This window comes from Ctenopharyngodon idella, chromosome 1, assembly GCF_019924925.1.
Source record: "Ctenopharyngodon idella isolate HZGC_01 chromosome 1, HZGC01, whole genome shotgun sequence".
NCBI classification, from domain to species: Eukaryota; Metazoa; Chordata; class Actinopteri; order Cypriniformes; family Xenocyprididae; genus Ctenopharyngodon; species Ctenopharyngodon idella.
In genome coordinates this window covers 35,710,188-35,736,878 of record NC_067220.1, presented here as the reverse complement: position 1 = coordinate 35,736,878, position 26,691 = coordinate 35,710,188, and the positions used below count along the sequence as shown (strand labels likewise).

At 36.1% G+C, this 26,691-nt stretch overlaps 1 protein-coding gene across 1 annotated transcript; it reads left to right on the top strand.

Moving 5' to 3' along the window:
- The first annotated feature begins 332 nt into the window (after positions 1-332).
- LOC127516217 (E3 ubiquitin-protein ligase DTX4-like) lies at positions 333-22,831 on the top strand. The gene is made up of 9 exons (XM_051900616.1): positions 333-679; positions 885-1,099; positions 10,504-11,566; positions 16,613-16,674; positions 16,784-16,945; positions 17,288-17,349; positions 18,703-19,023; positions 19,260-19,349; positions 21,011-22,831. Coding segments are annotated over exons 1-9 (2,205 nt in total). The 5' UTR covers positions 333-677; the 3' UTR covers positions 21,239-22,831.
- The last annotated feature ends 3,860 nt before the right edge of the window (positions 22,832-26,691 follow it).

Below are 26,691 nucleotides of genomic sequence, written 5' to 3'. Positions count from 1 at the left end.
TCATATAGCCTAATTGTAATGGATCAAATGAATCATTTCACAATACCGGTCTGACAGATTTATTTCACGAATCGAACTGAATCGGTTGACTGAGAACTGTTTTCTGATTTCGGCAGAATAGCACACTAGTCTCATACTGTATAAAGATATGGAATACGATTAAGATCAATATAGCTACCTACTATTATTATATTAGAGATTCAGCACTGCTCTTACGGACTCGTACATTTTAGAGCATGTAATATATCGCGCTGGGATGACGCTCATTTTTAAGCGGGCCAATAAAACGAACTGTTCGAAAGAACCGATTCGCGGATATGAGTCGGACTTTCCAGCACTAGTTCCAGCATTACTCACGCTCATGTGTGATGATAGGAGGTGTTGGGTGTCACTTTGTCAACTCAGTGCGCTGAACACAAAACCACGAGCGTTTTGCCAGAGATCATTTACTTGAAGTCTACATGATTTTCGATAAATCGCACCTCGTGCCACAAGAAACTATTAGAAAGGAGGAGAAGCACCAACTGAGCGACAGTCAACGCCGAATGTGTAAAAGAAGAAAGAGGAATATTGGTCCGTTGACTGTTTGTTGACACTCGTAAGGAGTTGTTGCGATCAGCCATGGAAATTATACGGAGATTTATTTCCTGATGCTGCGATAAGCATTTTCTACATAAATGTGAGTGCACCTGAGATTTTATGCTTATATACAGAGAACCGGACTATAAACGCTCAAAACAAATCCTCGTGTGTCTATCGACGTTTTACAAACCAGTCATTACAACATTACCGTGCTTTACATTACCAAATCTGTCCTCATGCGTTCACAAAACCGGTTATTGAAATCAAGAGATGCGTACTAAGTTTTTCTATTCTGCTTGTAGGGACACGATGTTACTGGCTTCTGCCGTGGTCGTCTGGGAATGGCTCAGCGAGCACGGGCGCTGGCGGCCGTACAGCCCAGCCGTGTCTCACCACATAGAGGAGGTGATAAGAAGCGATCCCCGCGGCGGCAGCGTCGTTCTAGGCCAAGCTGACAGCCGCCTGTCGCCCTATATCATCGATCTACACTCCATGCATCAGTTCAGACAGGATACCGGTAAGATGAAAATCAGAAGCGCATCATTCTACATGTGGCAAGCCATTTTAACATTTATTCTTTACAACGAACTAGTTTCTATTTTATGGACTTGTCTATTATATTACTTAAAAGTAATCTAATAGTGACTAGTATCTTGGAATGCCTTCATCTTGCATTCATTAAGTTACTTATTACATTACTTATTATTTTGCTGATAGTCACATTGACACATAAAAATACCACTGTTATTAGTAACATTTTAAAACTTACCAGCAATATTTTTAATTGAACTATAAAGTAAGTAGTCTTTGTATGTTGATTCAATAAGCAATTGCAATTAGTGAGGTTAGAAATGTTACCAATACACTTTGGGAATGAATACTAGTGTCTCATAAACTGGTGCTAGTAAAACTGGAATAGATACTAGTAACTATTGAAATTACTAATAAGCAGTGCTAGTACCTAATGAACGAAACTGGAATAGAATCCAGCGACAATTATAATACATAACAGTCAAAACTAAACCACAGTTCCCCATGTAAATGTTGAAATTGGTTATTATGACTAACAATGGGATAGTTAGTTGCCACTATTGGGATTATGAGTAGTCGCTAAGGAATGAGTGCTAGTATGTTTTGGCGAAACTAAAGAAGATATTAGTCATTATTGGTTACTTGCTAGTAATTAAAAAACAAGTACTTGTAAAAGAAAATTTGTTAATGTAATGGAGAGATTGTTAAAAAGGTCTTGACACAGTTAAGTGCCTCTCAGGTATGGTTAAAGCAAATGTACTGATAAAAAGTAAGTGGTGAATATATAATTTTAACATACAATGTAAATCTAAGCACATCTATGCTTATAGTTAACATTCTCTTTCAGTCTGCATTCAACGGTTTTGATGAAGTGTTGTTGTTCGCGGCTTCAGCAAAATTTTAACACCCATCTACTTAGATGTATGCACTCATGAGTTTAAACCATCAAAGTGTTACTTTGAATTATGTCTACTTTCCACCCAGGCAGCTGTTTTTTTTTTTTTTTTGAATGGTTTTACATTGGCGGCAAAAAGTATTTGGATATATAAGCCACAAATATAATGTCTTTTCATTAAATAGCGAAATATGAGACCAAGTGACATTTTAACAAACATAGGATGTATGTTATACAATTTAATATAAAAAAGTAGTTTTATTTCTCAAAATTAAGACAAAAAGATTGCAAAACATCTAATGCAATGAAATTCATACATTTTTTTTATGTGTCCAAATACTTTTTTGAGGCCACTGTATGACTGGACTACACAAATGGAGGGAGTGAGACTATAAAGGTACAGAAAAAAGACACGTCATGCTCTAGTAAGCACAGCTTGTTACAAAACTCCACCCTTGTGTTCTTATAAAATTTACAAGGAAATGAGCTACAAGCACATTATCTAGGTCTGTTAGTCTGGCCTTGCAAAAATCACGCAATTTTAGCACTATTTAAAGTATTTGAAGTCTGGTATGTAAGAGAACACTGATTAAAGTGACTCATAGCAAATTCTTAGGGCAAAGCTGCCTATTTATCCCCATGGATAAAGTGCATTGGCGTGAATAATGGTTTAGAGATACACACCCAGGCAGCTCCCCAAAATGATCTTTTTTCTAACACCCAAATCATTTTGAGACTCAGGAAATGTTTTGCAACCAGACATCCCTGATATGAGGTTAGTGACAGTCACAACCCTTATCGCTCTGTCAAGGCTTGCCCTAAAAAACCTCCAAATCGCTTGCTCAGATGCACTTACACGGAGAGTGAGTTCCACAAAGCACTGCCCAGGAAAATGAGCACACTTCCAAGTGAAAGAACGAAACTATAAAGATTGATTGAGGAGAAAAGGGGAGCGGTTGTTATTGTGCAACAGGCTAGTATGTAGTTTCATCAACTCTGGGCCCCTGGGGTGCTGTCAGTTACTCTGTTTTCCATTGCAGACTGAAGATTAGTATAACACACACACACACACACACACACACACACACACATAGGACAGGATTGTGTTTCTCCTCATCCAATGACTCTCACATGGTTAGGCTGAAGAGCTGAGGGAATGTTATAATTTCTTTCAGGCTGACCATTTTGTGAATCATTTCTGTTGCTATCACTCCCTCCTTCCCATAAACACACACACAAGTCAAAAGTTTGGAATAATTTAGATTTTTAAATGCTTTTGTAAGAAGTTTCTTATGCTCACCAAAGATACATTTATTTGCTCAAAAATACAGTAAAAGCAGTAATAGTGTGTAATATTATTACAATTATAAATAACTGCTTTCTATTTTAATATTTTTAAAATGTAATCTATTTCTGTGTTGGCAAAGCTGAATTTTCAGCATCATTACTCATCTTTAGTGTCACATGATCCTTCAGAAATCATTCTAATATGCTGATTTTGATGCTCTTTACTGTCATGTTTCAATGTGTCCTTTCTTCTTTTTTTTTTAATCTTACTTACCCCAAACTTTTGAATGGTGCATTATGGTTTCCAGAAAAATACAAAGCAGCAAAAACTGTTGACAGCGTTGATAATAATAAGAAATGCATCTTAAGCAGCAAATCAGCGTATTAGAATGGTTTCTGAAGGATCATGTGACACTGAAGTCTGGAGTAATGATGCTGAAAATACAGCTTTGAATCACAGGAATAAATTACATTTTGAAGTAGTGATTCTTGAAATAGAAAATGTTTCTATTAAATTATAGTAATACCACAGATGTTTACGTTTTTATTGTATTTTTAACTGCAGCCTTGGTAAGCTTAAGAGACTTCTTTCAAAAACATTAAAAAAAAATCTTAATTAGTCCAAAATTGTTTGTGGTCCATCTTCACTGATTTTCAGTTCTGAAACACACTTAATAAATTGTTTATGGTCCCTTCTCTTTATTTACAACACTTTCCCCCTTAGATTCATGCTTTAAGAAGCCTTTGTGTGCCTCATTTTTACTTAAGCCCAATGGGGTACGCATGGGACACCCACCCGTGGTGCGAGGTGACCCTGATCCTATCTGGGGGGGCCCTCAAGGCATTATGAATGTAGTTCTTTTTTGGTTAAATTTGTCTAGAGCACACTTTTTTACAGAGACTGTAAATGTGTTTACACTGAAATCATAGTCACAATTAACAATGTATATCCTATTTAATCAAATACTACAGAGGCGGTATAATCCACTAGATAAGACACGTGTCAGAGGTTTTAATGGAATAATTTTGCATTTATAATTCATTGCATTTATTGTATCTTATAAATTCCTTTTTTTTTTTTTCTTCTTTTTTTTTGTAAAGAAAGGGGAATAAAGTTAGTTTGAAAGAGGGAAGGGAAATGAAAATCAGGGCAATGATGGAGGCACAGAGCCAACAACAATGGAACAGATGGACAGTCTCTGTACACCTGCTGTATAGGGCTTTGTGACGCTGCAAAGGTCCTGGGATCCTTAACCCAATGTCACAGTTTATGATCTGCTGAAGCACAGCCTTTTACTCCCACTCACATACTAGCACAAGCTTGCAAACTTAAGTGCAGGCAGTATGATTGGCATGTGAAAGTGGACATGGCCATCTGTTGCTGTGGCCATAATGCTGAGAGGAGGCACAGTATTATCTAGTTTTATCTAGATTGAACTGAGACTGTAGTATTAAATAACAATTTCAGTGCATCACGATCAATACTGACAGATCCTGATGGAATCATTTACTTTACTTATGACCAGGGCTTGATGTTAACTTGTTTGCTCACCACCCACTGTGGCTAGGGGTTTTCCAAAGTTACTAGCCACTCAGCATTTTCATTGGCCACAATTTTGACATCGATACCATGGGGCAAAAACTGCCATATAGATGTTTTAACTTACGTGAACTAACCATGAGCAATACATTTGTTACTGTATTTACTAATCTTCGTTAATGTTAGTTAATGAAAATACAGTTGTTCATTGTTTGTTCATGTTAGTTCACAGGGCATTAACTAATGTTAACAAGATTTTAATAATGTATTAGTAAATGTTGAAATTAACATTAACAAAGATTAACAAATGCTGTATAAGTGCAGTTCATTATTAGTTTATGTTAACTAATGTAGTTAACTAATGTTAACTAATGAACCTTATTGTAAAGTGTTACCGATATTTTTAATATCATCTCATAATTTGTCAGCAGGTATATATTAGGCTGCTGTCACTTTAAGACCTGACACACGGATCCATTATACTGTTAACTTACACTTTGTATGTATTTTACTGTTTAAGCACAATATATAAACAGCGAAAAATAACTCAATTTAGTATAAGGCGGCTTATGTGCGTGTACTTCAGGTGTGAGCACAAAATCTGCGGTAATGAGTAAAATTATGCGCAATACGTGCAATCCCATGCTGAAATTCAAGCCCTGTAACACCAACAATATTCATCCAGAGCAAATGAAACAAGTGAGTGAGGGGAGGTGGGTTTGTGTGTGTATCTAATCTGTGGAAAATAAGTATTGGAACTGTTGTTTCAGTATCAATATGTATTAATGAAAAATCAATATTTTTGACAACACTACATTGCACATACTTTATTATTTCAGATGCCTTTTTAAAAGACTACAATTGAAAATTGTATATCCTATATTATATATAAAATTCAACCCGCCAAAGTGGCTAGTAGGAGTGACTGCGTTACACGCCACTCCTGAAATCCACCCGCATTTGGTGGGTGTTAATGTCAAGTCCTGCTATTACGATATCATGAGAGGGTTTTTTTGTGATAGATTGTCCATAAATGAAGTGCATACAGCCTTGTTGGGAGACTTATGGGAGCGTCACACCATGTTGCTTGCAGTGCAGGCGGGGTCGAAAAACTTAAAATACATTAATTGCTAGAATAATCAAATTTAGTCACAAAATGTATCACAATTCATGAAGTAATTAATTATTATTATTATTATTATTATTTATTTATGTTTTTCAAAATCGTGATGCAAACAATCAGCACATGCAAGTACACTACCATTCAAATGGGGTCAGTAGCCTAACATTTTTTTAAAGAAATTTATATTTTTATTCAGCAAAGATGTATTGAATTGATCAGAAGGGCAGCAAGTCAGCATATTAGAATGATTTCTGAATGATCATGTGACACTGAAGACTGGAGTAATGATGTTGAAAATCACAGGAATAAAAAACACTCAAGATCCTGATCTATTCCCAGCCAATTCAGTCTCACTGGACAGAGTGTAAACTTATTTCTGCTTTGATAAACAGGTTTAAATTCAAAGGATTTGCAAAGCCTAACAATAGGCATTCAGTCGGTATAATGGAAGATTGATTGTAGTACTTACATTAGAGCCAGGGGCCCTCATTTATCAAACGAACGTAGAAACCAGCGTACATCCGAATGGAAAAATCAGCTTACGACAACGCTCACGTGTGATTCATTAAACTTTCGTATGCGGCCATTTCCTTCGCACGTATGAATGGGTGTTGATAAATGTGGCGGCTGAAAACAATCGTCATTTAAATATCACGCCCCAAATTTTAGAAGCCTCGCCCTATAGTTTACGACACAGAGAAACGTAACCCAGCCATGAAGATGAAGTAATCGCATGAAAAAGAAACTTATCTTACTCTAAAAACACCCCTCGACCATGTAATTGCAAATAATAAAATTAATTTAAATAAAAATATTGGTAAATAAAACTAAATACTTACAAACATTAATATAGGCCTATATAAACTTCGTTATTTTAGTACCTCACTCCACAGAAAATCCTTTAAATTTATTTTATTCAAAACAGAACAAGAACGAAAAATAAGTAGCTATATATTATAAATTGAAACACAAATTAGGCTACAGTGGCATTCAATTTAAAGCAGAAATTAATTTATTTAAAGCAAAACTGAACTGGGCTCACATAGCCTACCTCTCTCATTCGGGAAGAAGACAAACGTTTCCATATTCGCGATGTAACATTTATTGCTTGCTGAACTACTGTTCCTTATGTAAACAAGGCTTTCTATTTCACTCTTGTTTCAATATCCACTTCACGAGTTCACACTTAGAAATAATCAGATAGTAAATAGTATGCATAATAGTATGCGTATTTGGCGTGCTGTCTGAGGAGAGGGCTCCGAGCTCGGTATTTGGCCCGAACCCAGAGTACTCCCACCGTATTCTGGTTAGGAAAGTAACCAGGCAAGTGTGAGGAGACGGGGTGGTGGAGGGATGCTGTAAAACTGTCGAGGAATATGGGTGAGTCGACTGTGACTATATATGTTTCACTCATGCTGACTGGGTAGATATGTTGATTACTGTTTGCTAACAGCTGGCTGAAATGACGTGACGATTAGTCAGATTATTTAAACGTTGCTCCTCCCGAATTTTGTTAATAAAACATCATGTAAAACATCATCTTTCTCATGTGCAAAAACGTGTTTGGTTGGGCGTTGCGTGCACCGACTGGTACAGATGGATAGCGGACCATTTAAACTGAGCAGTGTTAACTTTGTCTTCATTTTAGTTTGCTGATAAATGGCTAAAATGTAAATTAAGCAATGCTAGAACTGATATGTTGGGTCTGCATGTGTGAGCGAGGCGCCTGCACGATCAATAATTAAAAAAAACAAATACAATGCGAGCGTAGCCTGTACTAGCCCTACTTGATTCAGTTTTTCTCTTTTGTTTTGTTAATCTGTTAATTATTTCAGTGAAATATATTTTGTGTAGTCCTATTTTTTTATTCCTTTTAGGCTATATTATTGTTTTTCTCTGCGTTGCAGGTGCATGATGTGTGAATCCTAATGACTGTTGATGTTGCCATTTGCGCATCCAAAGCGAAGTCCCTGGAAATAAAAACAAAAAAAAACCATTTGTGGTATTTTAAGACGCATCTATTCTAATTTAATTTTAATTTGACATTTTAATCGTGTCGTTTAATGGTTAATGATCGGTTAGTGAGTGATTGTCGGTCAGGAAAATAATCTAAATGTTCTCGTAACAGTTCTCCACCAGATTTACTATGCTGCACTCAAGTTTCCGCTAACTCAAAAACTTTCGTACACAAGCTGAGACCTGGCGTGAGATTTGATCGTAGCCACTGCTCACGCTCATATTGATAAATGCCACATTTTGCGTGGAAAAAAACGTACGCAGTTTTCTGGCATACGATCATTTGATAAATGAGGGCCATTGTGACATGCCTCCTATAATACCAGTTGGGTGTCTTTGATTTACAGTATTGCTCTGATATTTATATTATGAAAGAACAAAGTAGAAGGCTACTGATGTTCAAATGAAAGTTAAGGCTCTTATGAGTTAAATTAAATAACGAACTGGTGTGACATCATTTTGAACAAAATCAGGCCAAAATGAAGGTCATTTTGGGAGTTTTGAAACAGCTTGCCAAAGAAAACTTTCTGTAAAAGTTTGCTTCGACTGGTAAACCCCTTCAAATTACTATTGGTCCATGGTGATTACTCCATAAGTAGATGTGCTCTGGGGCTCTGCCTTCTTTGACATGAGAATTTCTTCTGTTCAGTCTGTCGGTCAGACGTCCGCAAGTAAAAACATGAACACAGTAATGGTTGTTGAAATGGTTGATGAAAATTCAGCTTTGCCATTACAGGAATAAATTACATTTGAAATATTTTTTTTAATATATTTTAATTTCTAATAAAATTATTATATTCACTTGCCCCTGAACACACCACATTTTCTAAAAGCAGCCCCTGAGATACATAATTTCAGTGTGCCTGCCTTAAGACATATATGCTATTCGCATATGGTTAAATACCACATAATCCCATAATACAGTTTATCATTAGCTTGACTGTATAATTCAGTGAAATGACTTCTCACAAGCAGCAAAAGGAAAAAAAGCATAGGCAAATAGTTATCTATATATCTGTTAACAAAAGACATTACAATAGAGCTGAGAGGGCATGACTGTGATTGAGGCTCAGAGCTGGTAAAGTGAGTTCAGACACAATAAAGGATGATCAAAGCTGATGTCTTGCTTTACTCCACCTCATTTCTGGAACGTGCTTTATAAAGTTCCATAATGTCTGCAGAATCGTGCACACATGAAGTGTTTTGTACTATTTGAAGATCTAGTAGGTGTGTATGGGTGTTAAAAAGAGAATATGTCCTTTCACTCGTTTTATGGCTTCTAGAACTCCCAGTTCTCTTCTTGTGCTAAAGTTCATGCCTCAGTGGGTCTTTTGTGCTCAGTGGTCAGTGCTCTTTGCTTAATGCTCAAATCTATTTATTCACATGCGTTTTTTCTTTCTGTTTGTGTGTCCCAGCACTGTCATGACTTCCTAAATGTATTTTGTGCATTAGCTAAATGAATGTTGCATGTTTGTCCCAGTTACTGCTTTAAATGGAAGAATTCTTGCTCTAAACACTCAAGATCCTGATCTGATCAGTCTTACTGGAAAGAGTGTAAACCTATTTCTGCTCTGATGAATGGGTTTAAATTCAAAGGATTCTCAAAGCACAACAATAGGCATTCAGTCGTTATAATGGAGGATTTAATGCTTACATTGGAGACATTGTGCCATTATCAATCCTGCTGTTCTCTCTTATAATACCAGTTGGGTGTCGTTGATTTACAGTATTGTTCTGTTACTTATATTATGAAAGAAGAAAGTGGAAGGCTGATGGTCAAATGAAAGTTAAGGCCCTGATGTACTTCAAGTGAAATCGAATAACAAACTGGTGTGATGTAATTTTGAACAAATGAAGTTCATTTTGAGAGTTTGAAACTGCTTTATTATGGTAAACACCTTCGAACTACCATTGGTCCATGGCTATTACTCAATAAGTAGGTGTGCTCTGGGGCTCTGCTTTCTTTGACATGGAAATTTCCTCTATTCAGTCCATCGAGGTCAGACGTCTGAGTAAAAACATGAACACGCTGGAGAGCTGTTTTATAGTAGAAATTGAAGCTGTTATTCTAGCTGAAAGAGACACTCACACTGTTTTTTCATGTTACTGTAATGCTGCTTGCTGTAAGCAATCTGTAAGTGCTATATAAATAAACGTGACGTGACTTGACTGGAGTGCCAAATTACAGAGCTAGTGCAAATGTATCCAAGTTGCTATGGTCAGTTTCTTTCATAACTGTATTTTGTTATTGAGAGAAAAGGTGTGCATTCCATATTTGTATGTTCACCTAAACGCTGCTCCCAGGTGACATTGATTTGTTCGTTAACTGTATACCGCTGCTCATTTATTTTAAACATATTTTTACTTCGAGAGATGAACAAAAAGAACTTTGCCGTGAGTAAATCAGGGCCTTTACATGCGTAACATGTTGACTGGCTGCCTTTCTTGTAGGAAAACACTTTATTTAACATGTTAATTATATCTTGTTTTTTAATATTTGATTTATAACCCTTTCGTTTACCTCCTCAGGTACGTTAAGACCAGTGCGACGGAGTTTCTATGACCCCACCTCAGCACCAGGCCAAGGTTGGATATGGGAGTGGGAAAATGACACAGGTTCCTGGACAGCCTATGACATGGAGGTGAGCATTGCCTTGCAAGCGGCACGGGACCGACAGCAACCCTGGCTGGACCTGACATCGTTGGGCTTTTGCTACTTTGTGGACTTCCAGACCATGACCCAGATTAACAGGCAAACGCAGCGGCAGAGGCGCATCCAGAGACGCTCAGACATGGTTTACCCTCTAGTTACTGGGCCTCTGCCTAAAACTTCACAGGCTTGGGGTACTGGCTCAGGGGCTGGAGGCATGGCTAGAGGAGTTACATCAGGTGGAGGGTCAAACGGGGCACTGCTTGGGGTAGGCGTTTCTGGTTCTACCCTAAGTAGAAAAGGAAGTGCAGTTTACCCAAGCGGGATGCTTTCTGTATCATCTCTTGCTCCTCTTGGACAGCCCTGTGCCTGCCAGCAGTGCATGCTGGTGTTGAGTGTAAAGGCAAATGGCACTGCATCACAGACACTAGGACGTGCAACAAAGCCAAACAGTCCTAAATCCAACTTTGGGACACTTCCATCCTCCTCTGCATCCATGTCTGTTTTAAACTCGTATTCTCATACACTACCACATGGCGCATCTTTAAAATGCTCGCCCTCGGAAGAAGCCAAGAATTCTGCTGTTTTTGATCAGTCTTTGTCCCTTCTCACTTCAGGCACTGCCAATCTCTCAGTCTCCTCTAGTCGCCCAACGCCTTCATCTTTGCCCCCACCTCCAACTCTGCCATCATCGAATCAGCAGCCTCCATCCGCCCCAAACACATCGTCTTCAGCAACATTTGTGCCAACTGCCATACTTGTTAACACGTCAACCAGTCCTACACCATCCACAGTTAAGATGTCATCTGCAACAATGTTGGCCTCTCAGCGCTCCGCTGCCTGTGCTGCCCCAATACCACCTCGTGCCAGTCTGGCAGGGCTTAGTCGGCCTGCTTTGCAGAGAATTGCCATGGCACAATCACGGGCCCTTATTGCCTCTGGGTAAGAAAAGGCATTTTTATTCATATACAATACCATTACAGTACCATCGGTATGATTTTTTTTGAAAGAAATTAATACTTTTATTAAGCAAGGATAAATGTTAAATTGATTAAATTGAATTTGGTTTCCACAAAAATGTTAAGCAGCACAACGGTTTCAAACATGGATTATAAGAAATGTTACATATTAAGCATATTAGAATTTAATTCACAATGATTTCTGAAGGATCATGTGACACTGAAGACTGGAGTAATGATGCAAAAATTAAATTAAAGTAATAATGTTTTTTCAAAAACATTAAAAAATCTTCCAGACCCCAAACTTTTTAACAATAGTGTGTTTTTATGATATTATAATGTCTTATAATATTAATATACTAATATTATATTTAGATTTATACGGCATGTTCCACTGACAGCCAGAAAGTGGCCAGAGAGTAACCTGTGATTACTCTGGTAGAAAACCTTTGTGAATTTTTATGTGCATTTTGGGATATAACATAAAAAACACTGGAAGGAAACGCCAAGATGCGTATAAATTCTAAAAATGCGCATAAAAAAACGTACGCTGAGTCGGAATATTTTTTTATCCAATAAGAAAACATGCTTATAAACTATGATTAAAACACATTTACTAAATAAATTCCTCAATGCGGATTAAAAAAGACATGTGACTTTCAATGGGACAGCATAACTGGACCAACCAGCGGACCAATCTCGTTGCACAGTATCTGAAATGGTGTTTTGGTTCGGTACAATTACTTCCCAGGACTATCTTAAATGACTGCATTCCCAAACAGCAGGCATCCTCCTCAGAAAGCAAGTTAACATGATGGCGTTTATTGTGTTTCATCTGCGCGCTCCGTAATTCGTATTATATATACGAATTATGAATGTTATTGTTCAGAGACTTCTCCTACTTCATCAACTCCATTTTTCTTAGTGATATTTATCGCCAGTTTATCATGAAGTGACTATTTTTTTCTCTTCAGCTCACTGGATAAGAACAGTGCTTTATCTGCTAATTTTGCGCATAAGTTAAATTTGCAACTTTGGACAGAAACATAGCGAGTGTGTTCATATTTTTCCCCCTCTTCTGTGTAGGAGTGTGTTTCTCACGTTTCTCACACTGCTAAATCATCCATGTCTGCTCTGTTTGATGACCATCTGGGGACAGAATGGTCTTGTTCGTTCCATCCCCACCCCCTTTATGTCTATAGCTGTTTCTGTGGCTTTTCCCGCAGCTCTCAGTGGTGATTTCGTGTTCACGCTGGGTTTCTGCAGCAACCTTTGTTGACATGACATGGGCTGGTCTGCATTAGCAACACAATGCTGTCTCACTAAAGCGTTTGACATCGTAGAGTGTGTGTGCATGTCTATGTTAGGAAGGAGTTGGGGTAACGAGCAAAAGGTTTTGACATTGAATGTTGTAACAATTGTGTCCCAGTGTTTCCTGAAGCATTAGATGTGACTTTTGGTGATGGGGGTTTTGGATGTAGCTAGGGTGGATTGAAGTTCTGGACGTCTTTAAGAATAACCTGTATGTTTAGATACAGCCACAGGTAGAATTGGAGTCTTTACTCTCTTGCATCTTATTTTGATGATATCAATATATTGATCAATACAAACTGGACCTAGGCTATATTACAAAGCAAATACAAATAAATAAATAACCTATCATCTTACACATGTGTGCTTTCTAATGCAGGAGAACATTATGAATCTGGTGCTCTTTCTAATGGAATGTTCTGTTTCAGACGTAAAGCCATCTGGAGTCATAGAGCAGCAGTTGTTGAGCATGTGTGTGTGTGTGTGAGAGAGAGAGAAAACAAAGAGACAAGTCTGTTGTATAGGCAAGATCAAGGGTTCAGTGGAGGTCAAAAGCTTCCCTGTTGGCCTTACCCAAACAGCCATCTACCCTCGCATGTCTGACACTTCTGTTTTTCAATGGAAAACAAAACCGGCATATAAATTAAAACTACTGCTGCAGTGTTGATGATTGTCTAAAATGCATTAGTAACCTGTCATGTCATCATTTTAAGCAAACACTCAACAAGTACTTCTTTTACCACTTAACCACTTCAGCATATTTGGTTCAGTTTTCACTTTCATGTGAAAAACATATGTTGCAAATAAAGTGTGCCTTAAACAGAACCTCCGTTCAAGAGAAAAAAATCGTGGCAGTATATAGTAGTTTTTTATTTTTCATTATTATTGTGGTGTTGTTTATTACAGATTCACCTGTCCCTAAATGTCACACTGCAGCTTTTTTTTTTTTTTTTTGTCAACTGACTTGTCATATCCTTTGCTGGTATCAGAACATTATTGTTATTTGAGTTTCGGAAGGAAGGGATCATGACAATAAGGATATGTAACCGTAAACGGAGGCATTGCTATTTAGGTCAGCTATGTACTTGTTACACTTGAAATTACGCTATTCAAAAATTATTCCAAATCACTATGCACAGACAAACAGGAAGAATCTAGAACAGTCGTTTTCAACCAGGGGGCCTCAACAAACTCCCTAGGGGGACTCGAGATGACTTGAGTCATCTTTTCACCACCCCCTGTGGTAAAAATCAAGTTTTTAATGTTGTTTATATGTCTATGTGGTGTTTTTAATATGCTTTAAAGGGTTAGTTCACCCAAAAATGAAAATAATGTCATTTATTACTCACCCTCATGCCGTTCCACACCCGTAAGACCTTCGTTAATCTTCGGAACACAAATTAAGATATTTTTGTTGAAATCCGATGGCTCAGTGAGGCCTGCATAGCCAGCAATGACATTTCCTCTCTCAAGATCCATTAATGTACTAAAAACATATTTAAATCAGTTCATGTGAGTACAGTGGTTTAATATTAATATTATAAAGCGACGAGAATATTTTTGGTGCGCCAAAAAAACAAAATAACGACTTATATAGTGATGGCCGATTTCAAAACACTGCTTCATTAAGCTTCAGACCATTTTGAATCTTTTGTGTCGAATCATGATTCGGATCGCGTGTCAAACCGCCAAACTGCTGAAATCACGTGATTTTGGCGCTCCGAACCGCTGATTCGACGCGCTGATTCATAACGCTCCGAAGCTTCATGAAGCAGTGTTTTGAAATCGGCCATCACTATATAAGTCGTTATTTTGTTTTTTGGGTTTTTTTGGAGTTACATTCAAGCTATTTTAAGGCATGAATAATTTTTTTTCTCACAGGAAAAACTTTACATATTTAATTTTGGTGATCAAAGATGAGTTTTAAGGGATAAAATTATTGACTATAGGGGGACTTTAAAATTGTTTAAAATAAGACAAAACAAGTGTTAAAATTGGTCAGAACAACTAAAAATCAAGATATTTCTCAGGCTAGCTGTTAGTTAGTTCGCTGTTAGTTCGTTTTCACAGATGTTGCTCCATGTTGTAATGATTCAGTTTTCTTGCAGCTAAAAACAAACATTTTGGAAGGAAAAGACTAAATATAAATGGAATCCGTACGTAAAATGCTTAGTATTAAAGATGATTGAGAAACAGCGAGTGTTCTTTGCCATCGCAGCTATTTATCTGCGACAAAAGCATTCAGCCATTCATGTTCAGAGTCAGCACAGCGAGTACCACAGAGACATATCATAAATTATAGGAAAGTTGCTGACCGCTAAAATTAACTTCTCCATCTTGCCTCAACACTTCACTACAGGATGTAGTGATGGATGACATGGCTCCACTGACTTCACTCCTATTGGTTGTCGCTCCCAAATGTAGAGCGACTTTTGCATAAAGTTAATCGTATCTCAACTTTATCGTGTCGCTGGACATGCCTACATCCTGTCGCCAACAGACGCGTCGCTTGTGTCACCGGAAATCACCAGCTCTCTATTAAAATGAATGAGGGATCGTGCCACTTTGTCGCTGGTAGTGTGAACGCAGCTTTAGGCTTAGAAACAGATGAGGAAGATCAAGACATGCATACAGACAGACCCATCAACAGCTGTGACCAAAACTAACACACTTTGCTATATTCATGCACTTTTTTTTTTTTATTTATTTACATACAGACACAACCTTTTTTTTTTTTTCTTTTTTTTTTCAATAAAAGGCTGGCGGCCAACATACCATCTAGTAAATAAGAAAACAAGTGTGGGAAAACACTACAGACAAGAGGGAAGTAAAAGGGCTTTATATTACAGTTGCTTTTTGTTTTGTTTTTTTGCCTTTTGGTATTTTGTTTCCCATTTTTCACTCTGATTTGACCAAAAATGTGCTTATATAAGAGTAAAATAGTAATTTGATGCTTAAATTGCACTAAGTATCATATAACTGTTGATGTTAGAAGAAGAACAATGGTTTATGTGCATGCTAGTCGTTGAACAAGTACTTCACGTTGAACTTTTGAAATTTAATAGGTTGCCAAAAGATACTTGGTAATGATGAAATTGGTAGCATCTGTGCCCTAGTTTTACACAATATTTACAGAAGTAAATTCAGAGGAATCAAACACTGAATTAGGGCTGTCACTACACTAACTCTTTATTTTGTGGGTTTTTTTTGTTTTTTGTTTTTTTATACTGGTGCTGTATATTATCACATGGGTAGTATTAACATGATATCAGTATTTAATTTTTAATTCTACACTGAATAAAATCTTCAAGTTCAAGAGGTAAAAATGCTGCAGTTTTGAAGTTTGTAGGTTCATTGTGTCCATTGCTTTTATGAAACAAATTGTTGTCTCTTAAAGTCTGCATGAAACAGAAGTTGCGATAATCTTTTCTTCCCTGTTGTGATGTAAATCAGTGAGATGGCTTTTCAATGTGTAGTAGGGAGGGACTTGATGTTGTCCATTAGGAATTGATTGGATTGTTGTCGTTTGCTCTCATGTGAGTGATGTTAAATAATTTGTCTGTCAAATTACTTAATCTGTTGGTTTGACTCTTTGAGAAGAGTTGCATTTTGGAGATATAGGAGAACATTCTGTAAGGCAGCAGTCAGTGTGTTCATTGTCCTTTCATTGTCCATTGTCATTGTGTTTTTTCTTTTTCTTTTTCTTTTTTTCTCCTAGGGTACCGACAGTACCAGTGAAGAATCTTAATGGCTCCAGCCCTGTCCATCCTGCTTTAGCCGGTAGGAAAACAAGACACATTCTTAATACACTATCAGAAATTGTTTAAAATAAAACTGATAAATGACAAGTTGTAATTTAATAAAACATATGCATTATGATGCATTGCAGGTATTACTGGTATTCTGATGAGTGCAGCAGGACTACCTGTATGTTTGACCCGTCCACCAAAACTAATTCTGCATCCTCCACCTGTCAGCAAGAGCGACATCAGACCAATTCCTGGCATCGGGCACTGTTGCCGCAAGACCACCAAAAAACAAGCCCGCAAAGGTGAGAATCCATGTACTTATAGACATTTTTCACAGATGAATCATTGTACTGCACTACTGCATAAGCTTGTTTCTGAAAGTTGCTGTTAAGGAAGCAAGGACCAAAATCCCTAAGGAAGTTTTCGTGCATCTTTTTAATCCATGCCACAAAACGTTCAGGCTGTTCTGGTGGCAAAAGGGGTCTCACTTGTTATGACAGATTTAGGCTTGTGGCAACCACTGAAATGCAACGACCACCAGTCACTACAAGCTGTTCCCATCGATTGTCATTCAGCAGATTTATACACACAACAAATTTGAAATCTCATATTGCATACTAAACATAAAGTGATTTGTTTTCCAGGTAAAACACCGGAGGAAGTGGTAAAAAGGTATTTACAGAAGGTCAGGAATCCACCAGAAGAAGTAAGACATCCTTATTAATTTGTCTTTAATCTCTACGTGATCTAAACCTCTTCTGTAACTCTGTTTTTGGCTTCAGCCTAGATGATATCTGAGTTGGCAGCAAAGGTTGCATACAGGGCATGTATTACCGTAGATCTGTGGTTTTACGGATCCTCTGGAAAACATGTAGAGACAGGAAAAGTTAGTGTCTTTTCCAAAGGCGCATCAGTTTATTTTAGAATGAATTTTACTTTAAAAATTTCTCTCAAATCGTACAAAATAAACATGAAATTCTGCGCACACACACATATAAGTGCATATAATAAGATGGAACTAACCATGCAATTGTGCCTAATTAAAACTGTAACAATATGTGTTTTTTCTTTAAATGAAGGATTTTATTGTGCAGTATTTTGGTGCAAATTCATTAGTCATACTTTGATTAATAAAAATGTATAACACCAAATTGTAATAAATTGAACAAAACCTCATAGGTTTAATTTTTCTAAATATCACCAGATAACAAATTAATAATACTAATAAAAAAAAATGTATATGCAGCCTTACCCAGATACATACAGTACGTTAAGCAGTGTGTGCTTTATAGCTAAAGTCAACTTCTTGATTGTTATATTGTCGAAATATGTAAACTATATTATCACCCAACAATCTATTAAAAAGTTGGATATATAGTACATCATACTTATTCTGCATAGTCATGTAAAGCAATATATACTATATCATTGCAAATCTCAGCTGCATGATTGCTTGTATCGTCACAAAATGTAAACTATATTAGCTCTAATCTAAATGTGACTATAACGTATGAACTATGCAAGTTTAAAAAAAAAAAAAAAAAAAAAACATGACCCAGACTACATTAGATACCAGGATAAACATTTTTTGTTCTGATTACAATGCCTTTTGTGTGACGATTTGTTGGTTGCCAAAATCATAAAACCATTGAAATTCAAGAGACATTTAGAAACCAAACACTCCATCTAAAAAGACTGGCTGGATATAAAATGCCGCATCTTATTGGCTAAAGGAGGATGTAAAAAAAAAAAAAAAAAAAAAAAACATTGATGTAAACCAGGGGTGTCTAATCCTGCTCCTGGAGGGCCACTGTCCTGCAGACTTTAGCTCCGACCCCAATTAAACACACCTGAACAAGCTAATCAAGGTTTTTAGGCATACAGGAAACTTCCAGGCAGGTGTGTTGAGGTAAGTTGGAGCTAAACTCTGCAGGACAGTGGCCCTCCAGGACTGAGTTTGGACACCCCTGATGTAAACTAATAAAATCCATTTCTTAACCTTTTATATCTACGTGTTGGCTAATGGCATGCTATTTCAGCTTTGTGTATTTCCTTTCAGGATTGCACCATCTGTATGGAGGCTCTGGGGGGGCCCTCGGGGTATAAGGGTCCAGGTGTAGCGAGTGTTTCACGTGCAGAGTCGGTCGGACGACTGGCGCAATGTGGGCATCTTTATCACCTGCAGTGCCTAGTGGCCATGTACAACAATGGCAACAAAGATGGCAGTCTGCAGTGTCCAACATGCAAGACAATATATGGAGTAAAAACAGGCAACCAGCCGCCTGGTAAGATGGAGTACCATGTCATCCCGCACTCACTTCCAGGACACCCAGACTGCAAAACCATTCGCATCATCTACAACATACCGGCTGGGATACAGGTATAACTAAACTCCTCTATATATATATATATATATATATATAATATATATATAATATATTCAGGAAATAAGTTATTAAAATTATAATTTATATATAAGAAATTATATTCATATATGTTATATTTGAGAAAGTTAGATTGTAGTCCATTTTCAGAGCATCTTGGTTGCATTTACATTTGGCCTACATGCCATCATTATCATATTAATAAAATATCTTCTCTCTTGTCTCTCTCAAGGGTCCTGAGCATCCAAATCCACGGAAGCCTTTCACTGCAAGAGGATTTCCCCGACATTGTTATCTCCCAGACAATGAAAAAGGACGCAAGGTAAGTCCTACCAACCATACAGTGCAATATGAAAAAAAATGTAACCTCTGTAACCTTTTTTTTTGTTTTTTTATGAACTCATTTAAATGAAATCTTTTTTTTACGTCACTGCAGCATATGGAATTGTTTTTCAGTTACTGGTCAACAGAAATAAACTGGAAACATATCTCTATATAAATATATCGTCCCCTTGGAGTTATAAGGTTCTTTCTGCATTCTGAGCAGTTTTGAGATATTGAGCTTCAAAGTTTTTGCATTCCGTTCAACTTTGTAGATAGAACCTTTTTGTTTTCTAAATAATAAGTCCCAAAATGTACACAACATTAAAAAAAAAAACACACCATATAATGTAAATAAGTTGTCATAAAATAAGAATATGCGAATAACTTAATTTTGACAAAAATGTCAGATAGAACCTTATAATTTCAAGGGGACGATATTGTAAAATATTACGGAATGGACGAATGGACCTCAACTCTGTGCTGTCAAGGAGTTTCAGTTGACAAAATTATAAATACACCTATTTCTCTAAGGACAAACTTAAGTCTAATGCATTCGGGTCCGTTTTGACCCAGATGAGATAAAATTTCTAAAAAAGTAGTTTTTAGTATGAAAATGAAACTTTAGATATCCGTTAAGACTGTCAAAATACACATCATTTATTTATTTATTTTTTACAGATTTTTTTATTATTTTAAATGTAAGAGATATAACCATTTAAACTAAATTGTTACTCCTTTTGTGGGTCCGTTTCGACCTGGAAATGAACTGTGGCTTTACACATGAAATTATGACAAATTAAATGACATTAAATTAATATCTGTTTGTAGATTAGAAATTCATAGACCAAATAGTCTAAATTTAAAAAAGGAAAGAGGGTTTAAAAAAAAGAAGAGGTCCACATTTTATTCTGCTGCCACCTATTGTTGAACCACTGCAGCATGAAAAGAAGATTAAGACTGTATGTCATCTTTTTTTTTTTTTTTTTTATGTAAGTAAAATTAATATATTTTTGTTTGAAAACATTTCATAGTAATATTGATGTTGTTTTGTTAGAACAAGAATGTGTAATTTTCATAAATTAAAGACCGTTTTGAGCAACTCATATTATATGTCCTTATAAATTTAATATATTGATATATTCAAATAAGATTTCTCATAAATATTGATAAAATATATGTTCTTGCATCACACTGGTTTTTGCTGTAGTTCTTGTAAAAGTTTATATTTCAAAAAAATGTATAATTTTTTTTAATGAATAAAAAGGGGGTAAATGTAGTAATAGCATGGTAAAAACATGGTAACATTCAGAACCTTTAAAGAAATTGTGCATTCACTCATTAATGAGAAGTTACTGCTCAGAAACATGGTTTTAGTAGGAAAAAATGAAGTTGTTAAGACTGTTTTATAAGCTGGCGTTCCAATGGGTCCAAACGGACTCGGGAATGCAAAGGGGTATTTTTTTTTTTTTTTTTTTTTTTTTAAATGCATTACAAGGGTAAGGTTACTTTTATTAGAGTTTTGCAAAAATTAGCATTGCAACATTTTATTGCTGTTAAACTAAATGCACCAAAAAGGGCCTTAGAACACTTTAATATTTAATGTAGTTTTAATTATTATTGAAGGTTTCCAATTATATCAATATGTTGTCCGGTTCTTAGGTCTTAAGGCTTTTGTTGGTGGCGTGGGACCGACGGCTGATCTTCTCAGTGGGAACCTCCAGCACCACAGGAGAATCAGACACTGTCATCTGGAATGAGGTCCACCACAAGACAGAATTTGGCTCCAATCTTACTGGACATGGCTTTCCAGATTCTGGCTATCTCGACAATGTGCTAGAGGAGCTCAAAGCCCAGGGCATCACTGAAGACGAGGAACAGCAGCTGTGAGAGGATGTGCTCGATGGCAATGGAAGAAAAATGATGGTACTAGATGTGCATTTGAAATAGGGAGCACAGAAATATGTGTGATTTAAATATGAAAATAACTAATGTGACCAACTGGTACAAATAACTGTGTGAATTAAAACAGAGGCACAACTTAGTGTGTATTCTATAATCTCAATACGAAGTACATGAAGTAACACAACTAAGATGATATTTGGTTAAAGGTGAATGGTTTGAAGGAAAAAGGAAAGAAAGGAATGTGTGAAAAGCAAGAATGGGAGGTGGAGGGGACTCATGATGTAGAAAAACGAGGGAATTGAAAGACTAAGAAAATGCTGGTTAATGAAGCAGCAGAGATGTTTTATATGCTTAAGTTATGTTGCAGTGTGAGTTTGTGTAAGTTGTGTAAAACAGTCAACTCTTGTACCTCTAACTGGAAGCTGTTCACTAAAACTGAGAAGTATAGTTTGCATAGGAATGCTTTTATTATAATTTGTATTTTCATAGATCATTCCATGTATTCAAAATTTACTGAGAACTTGTAATATTTTTGTACGGATGATGGTGTGTGCATAAGATTCAGAGTTTTGAAGGGTCAAAATAGAGCAGAAATTTTAATATCAAATTGATTTCAAAATGAGTTTTATGGAAACATTGAATTAATTCATTCATGCTGGTTTATATGAACCCCGACTAATTATTGTTCTTCAGATAATATAACAGTACTTGATATGATCATTGAGAAAAAAAATGTCTAATGCATCTAAATAGTTATACATTATGAAATATCACCCTTTCACGGTACAGAAAACCAATTTGGTGCTGCTTCACTATGAGTACAGCATTAAATATGTTCATCCTTAATACAGAAGAATAAATGAATTAAGATTGAGCTGGATACAGTGAAATGACAGAAGAATAGCAAGCACTTCATAGATAGATAGATGGGTAGAGAGATAGTTAAAACTTTACTGATCCCCAAGGGTCAGTTTAGTAATCGTTTGCCAAAATGAATTTTGCAAACTCAAGGATTTTGTATAAAATATGATTTAGCTCTTTTTAACTGTTCTTTACTGTCCTTGTACTGTTTTTGGGCCAGTCTGTATGTTAGGTCATTTATTGACCTGTTTTATAATGATTAACTTCTAATGACCTAAAGAACGTGCCATTGTTTGGCATGAATGTATCTGTGCATGTGGATCCTTGCGTGTGTGAGCCGATGCATCATGTGTATGCTTGCATTTGTGCTTGATTAAACATAAGAGTGTATGCTATGCATTCACCACCCAAAGGTACAGAGTGTTACTCATCTGTTTAATTTTCTTCATGTATTTCTCTTTTATATTGATGTTTTCTTCTATTTTCCTAGTTTACTATATTTTAAGAATGTTTCATATTGAGAATTTTTATACTTAAAGATGAGCCTCAACTGTTTTTGGTTTCTTTTTTTGCCTGCCTACAACAATAAATGCCATTTTTGTTCACATGAATTGTAGTTTTCTGAAGTTGTGAAAAAAATAATGTGAAGTGTTTGTAATCTGATAAAACCCAGCAACCTCCTCTTGCATTAAAGGGTTAGTTCACCCACAAATGAAATTCTGTCATCATTTACTCTACTTCATGTCATTCCAAACCATGCGAGAATGAACCTCATTGGTTCTTGCACGTCAAGCAAGCATGCTTATTGTTTGAGCTTCCATTTACAACAACTGGTGTGAGTTAATGAATGTTGACGCTTGAATAAAATCCTAAATTAAAACTGTTTAGCATATAAAATGATTGTGTCTCTTCAGATAATTTGGACTAAACTCAATTCATATGTATTAGTTTAACAATCTCTTTATGAACTTTTTGAAGCGTCGAAGTGTTAGCTGTGTAATCTCTCGGATTTCATCAAAAAGATCTTCATTTGTGTTCTGAAGATCTTACAGGTTTGGAACAACTTGAGGGTCAGTAAATGATGACAGTTTCATTTTTGGGTGAACTAACCCTTTGATGATCAAATTTTTTTTTTTTGAAAGAGGAAATAAAATGTTTGGACAGTATCAAACATCTGCACATGAAAAATTATATACACACACACACACACCGATTAGGCATAACATTTTGACCACTGACAGGTGAAGTGAATAACACTAATTCTCTTCATCACGGCACCTGTTAGTAGGTGGGATATATTAGGCAGCAAGTGAACATTTTGTCCTCAAAGTTGGTGTGTTAGAAACAGGAAAAATGGGCAAGTGTAAGGATTTGAGCGAGTTTGACAAGAGCCAAATTGTGATGGCTAGACGACTGGGTCAGAGCATCTCAAAAACTGCAGCTCTTGTGGGGTGTTCCCGGTCTGCAGTGGTCAGTATCTATCAAAAGTGGTCCAAGGAAGGAACAGTGGTGAACCGGCGACAGGGTCATGGGCGGCCAAGGCACATTGCTGCATGTGGGGAGCAAAGGCTGGCCCGTGTGGTCCGATCCAACAGATGAGGTACTGTAGCTCAAATTGCTCAAGAAGTTAATGCTTTGTGACGAGGCGTGATGATAAAATGGTTCCGCACAAGAAAACTGATAGCAAGGCCGTAATAGCACTTTTGTACAAGGTGTTTTAATGATAGTGTTCTTATTTACAGTTCACCAAAAGTGCAAAAATATATACATTGACATGAAGACCAAACCAAAAAAGTAAAATAAAAAATAGGAAAAATAGGGGGAAATATACAAAATATTTACACCGAAGCACTTGGCTGATAAATCCTTCCACAAAAAGGTAAACACACGAAATACTCACAAGCAAACTCCAAACTACAACCCACACTAAACAAACAAACAAACCTGGCTTTTAAATTGGAAGCTCCACCCACATGGACTCCTCCACATTCTTCCAAATTTGAGTATTAAAACAATAACTTTTCATAAATAACAATATACATAACATATAACCCAGATAGCAGAACAACCTTGAATCAACGTTGAATCAATGTTAATGCATTAACCAAATTATCATTGAATCAACGTTGAACGACGTTGAATTTTAAGTTGATTTTTCATCAGGTTTGCACCCTGAAATAATGTTATTTCAATGATGAAAAATAGATCAACATGGTTGTAAAATCAATGTTTTTTCAACCTTAATTAAATCACCTATTTAACATTGAATTGACGTGGAAACAATATCAAATCAATCTTGCTTTATGTACAGCAAGATTCTAAGCCAGTTAAATGTCTATTTCTACTCATTTCAATCAGAGACAATGTAAGGCCTGTAGTTAATATGGGCTTAGGCTAAGCCAGGATCAGACCTTAGTTCAATTATTTCAGTAGCTTTTATAGACATGCCTTAGAAAAAAACAATCATTACTGGTGTTTATCTTGAGACAAAACAATGGCAGTGACATATTTTAAGATATGTTTTCAGTTAAAACAGCTCAGACATACATTTTAGTCTGGGACTAGATTTAAGCCTTGTCTGTGAAAGGGGATAAGTAGTAAAAAAAAAAAAAAAAAAAGCATTATTGGCATTCATCTTGAGACAAAACAACAGCACAGACAAATTGTAAGATGTCAGTGCAAGTTACTTTCAGTTAAAACAGCTCAAACATGCATTTTAGTCATTAGAAAAAGAGCCTGGAAAACTGTGACAACATAAATGCAAACTGCATCTGTAAAATGGTAAAAAAGTAAATAGTAAATACACATGGAAACGAAGACAGATACACAGTACTACAGACTGAAACACTACCACAGTTCACTGTTCAGGACTTGAAGCTTTTCAAGGATTGAAGCTACTCTTCTAATGCAAAAAGTATGTCCTTATTCATTAAATTGATACTCTGATGAACTCAGGGATTTCCACCACGAGCAATGCCCGAAGCTGATCAGGAGCATAACAGAGCCAGTTTTGCAGAAACAGCAAATACAAACTTTGAGGCCTCCTTTTTTTCAGCCCTCACTTGTTGTAAGGCATCTAAAGAAAACAAAAACAAACAGGAAGTTAGAACTGCACAATGTTCTTAAACATTTGATCGGTAGTAGTGTATGACTGAGAGAAGGTGGGTCATAAATATTTGGAAATGTGACTGTTACAATGTACTACAAAATTAAGTGAAACTTAAAATATGATAAATAAATAAAAAAATAAAAAAGGTTTAAGTTAAAACACGCTGAATTCAAATTTATGACTATTTAATATAAACCATTATAGGTTGATGTATATCATATCCAGAAGCAGGGCACAAGCTGATGTGACTGAAGTGAGTTGATTCAAAACTTTAACTCCCTCAATCACAATGTCAATGTCAGCAGGTGGTTCATGAAGTTCTCCCCCTCCTTCAGAATAATGAACACCACCACAAAGAGCTGCTCAAGGTCACCCTCACAATTACCTGTCTGGTTAAAGTTGTGTACATAAAACAAACCAGTTTCATTGCCTTTTGCTAGAATGACTACAAAATAAACAAATTTATACTTTTTCTGAAAAAATAACACATGGGAATACAGGCAAAATAAAATTATTACAAAACAGATATTTTCCAGAAAAAAAACAACAACACAAAAGTCACATGCATTTGGGATGGCATAAAGGTGAGTTAATGAACATCTGGTTTGGACAATAGTAATTCATTATCTATTAACAACTATATTAGTTTTTATAGAAATTAGTTGTTGAAAGAGTGTAACGTTATTATAATAATAATGTCCAGCTGGTTCATCTCACTGACTTCCAACTGGTTGGAGTTTATCTACACACTTCAGTTGGCAGGATTATTATTTTATTTATTTATTTTATTTTTTTTATTATTTTTATTTTATTTTTGTGGGACTAGAGGGAAGGGTCATGAGGAGCATGAATGCTAATGTGAATAAAGTGTTGAATGAGGGGACAGATGGATTGACATAGTCTAAGTTCCACCAGTGATGAAGCTGACCAAAAATCAACATTGATTCAATGTTGTCTTTTTCAACACTGAAAAGCATTGAAATTTCAACGTTGATTCAATATTATTTAGCATTGAATTTTCAATCTCAACCAAAATGATGATTCTGATGGAATTTCAACATTGAATCAATGTCACCTTGCTATCTGGGAATCTTCAGTATTACACACAATCTTTAATATTCATCATAACGATATATATATATATATATATATATATATATATATGTATATATATATATATATATATATATATATATATATATATATAATATTCATTTTCATACATATGGTAACTTGGGTTTTGTATTCCCACCTCTCTCCAAACAAACAACATTGAAGACGGCACAGTTACCGGAGTGATTGCGGGGGTTTGCCACTTGCTTCCGGTTACCTGGACTAAACGCAACACAGACAGACAACAACTGAAGACGAGACATAATGTGCAAATAAGTACAATAAACATTTATTGGTGAACTTATCTGGTGTCTGTGTGTGTTTATTGTGGGATATGGCGAAAAGGTGCAGTAAT

Excerpts from the sequence above, each read along its gene's own strand:
- LOC127516217 (XM_051900616.1), top strand. Across the intron at positions 17,350-18,702 it reads TCAGGAATCCACCAGAAGAA|GATTGCACCATCTGTATGGA; the intron begins GTAAGACATCCT and ends ATTTCCTTTCAG. Across the intron at positions 19,024-19,259 it reads ACATACCGGCTGGGATACAG|GGTCCTGAGCATCCAAATCC; the intron begins GTATAACTAAAC and ends GTCTCTCTCAAG.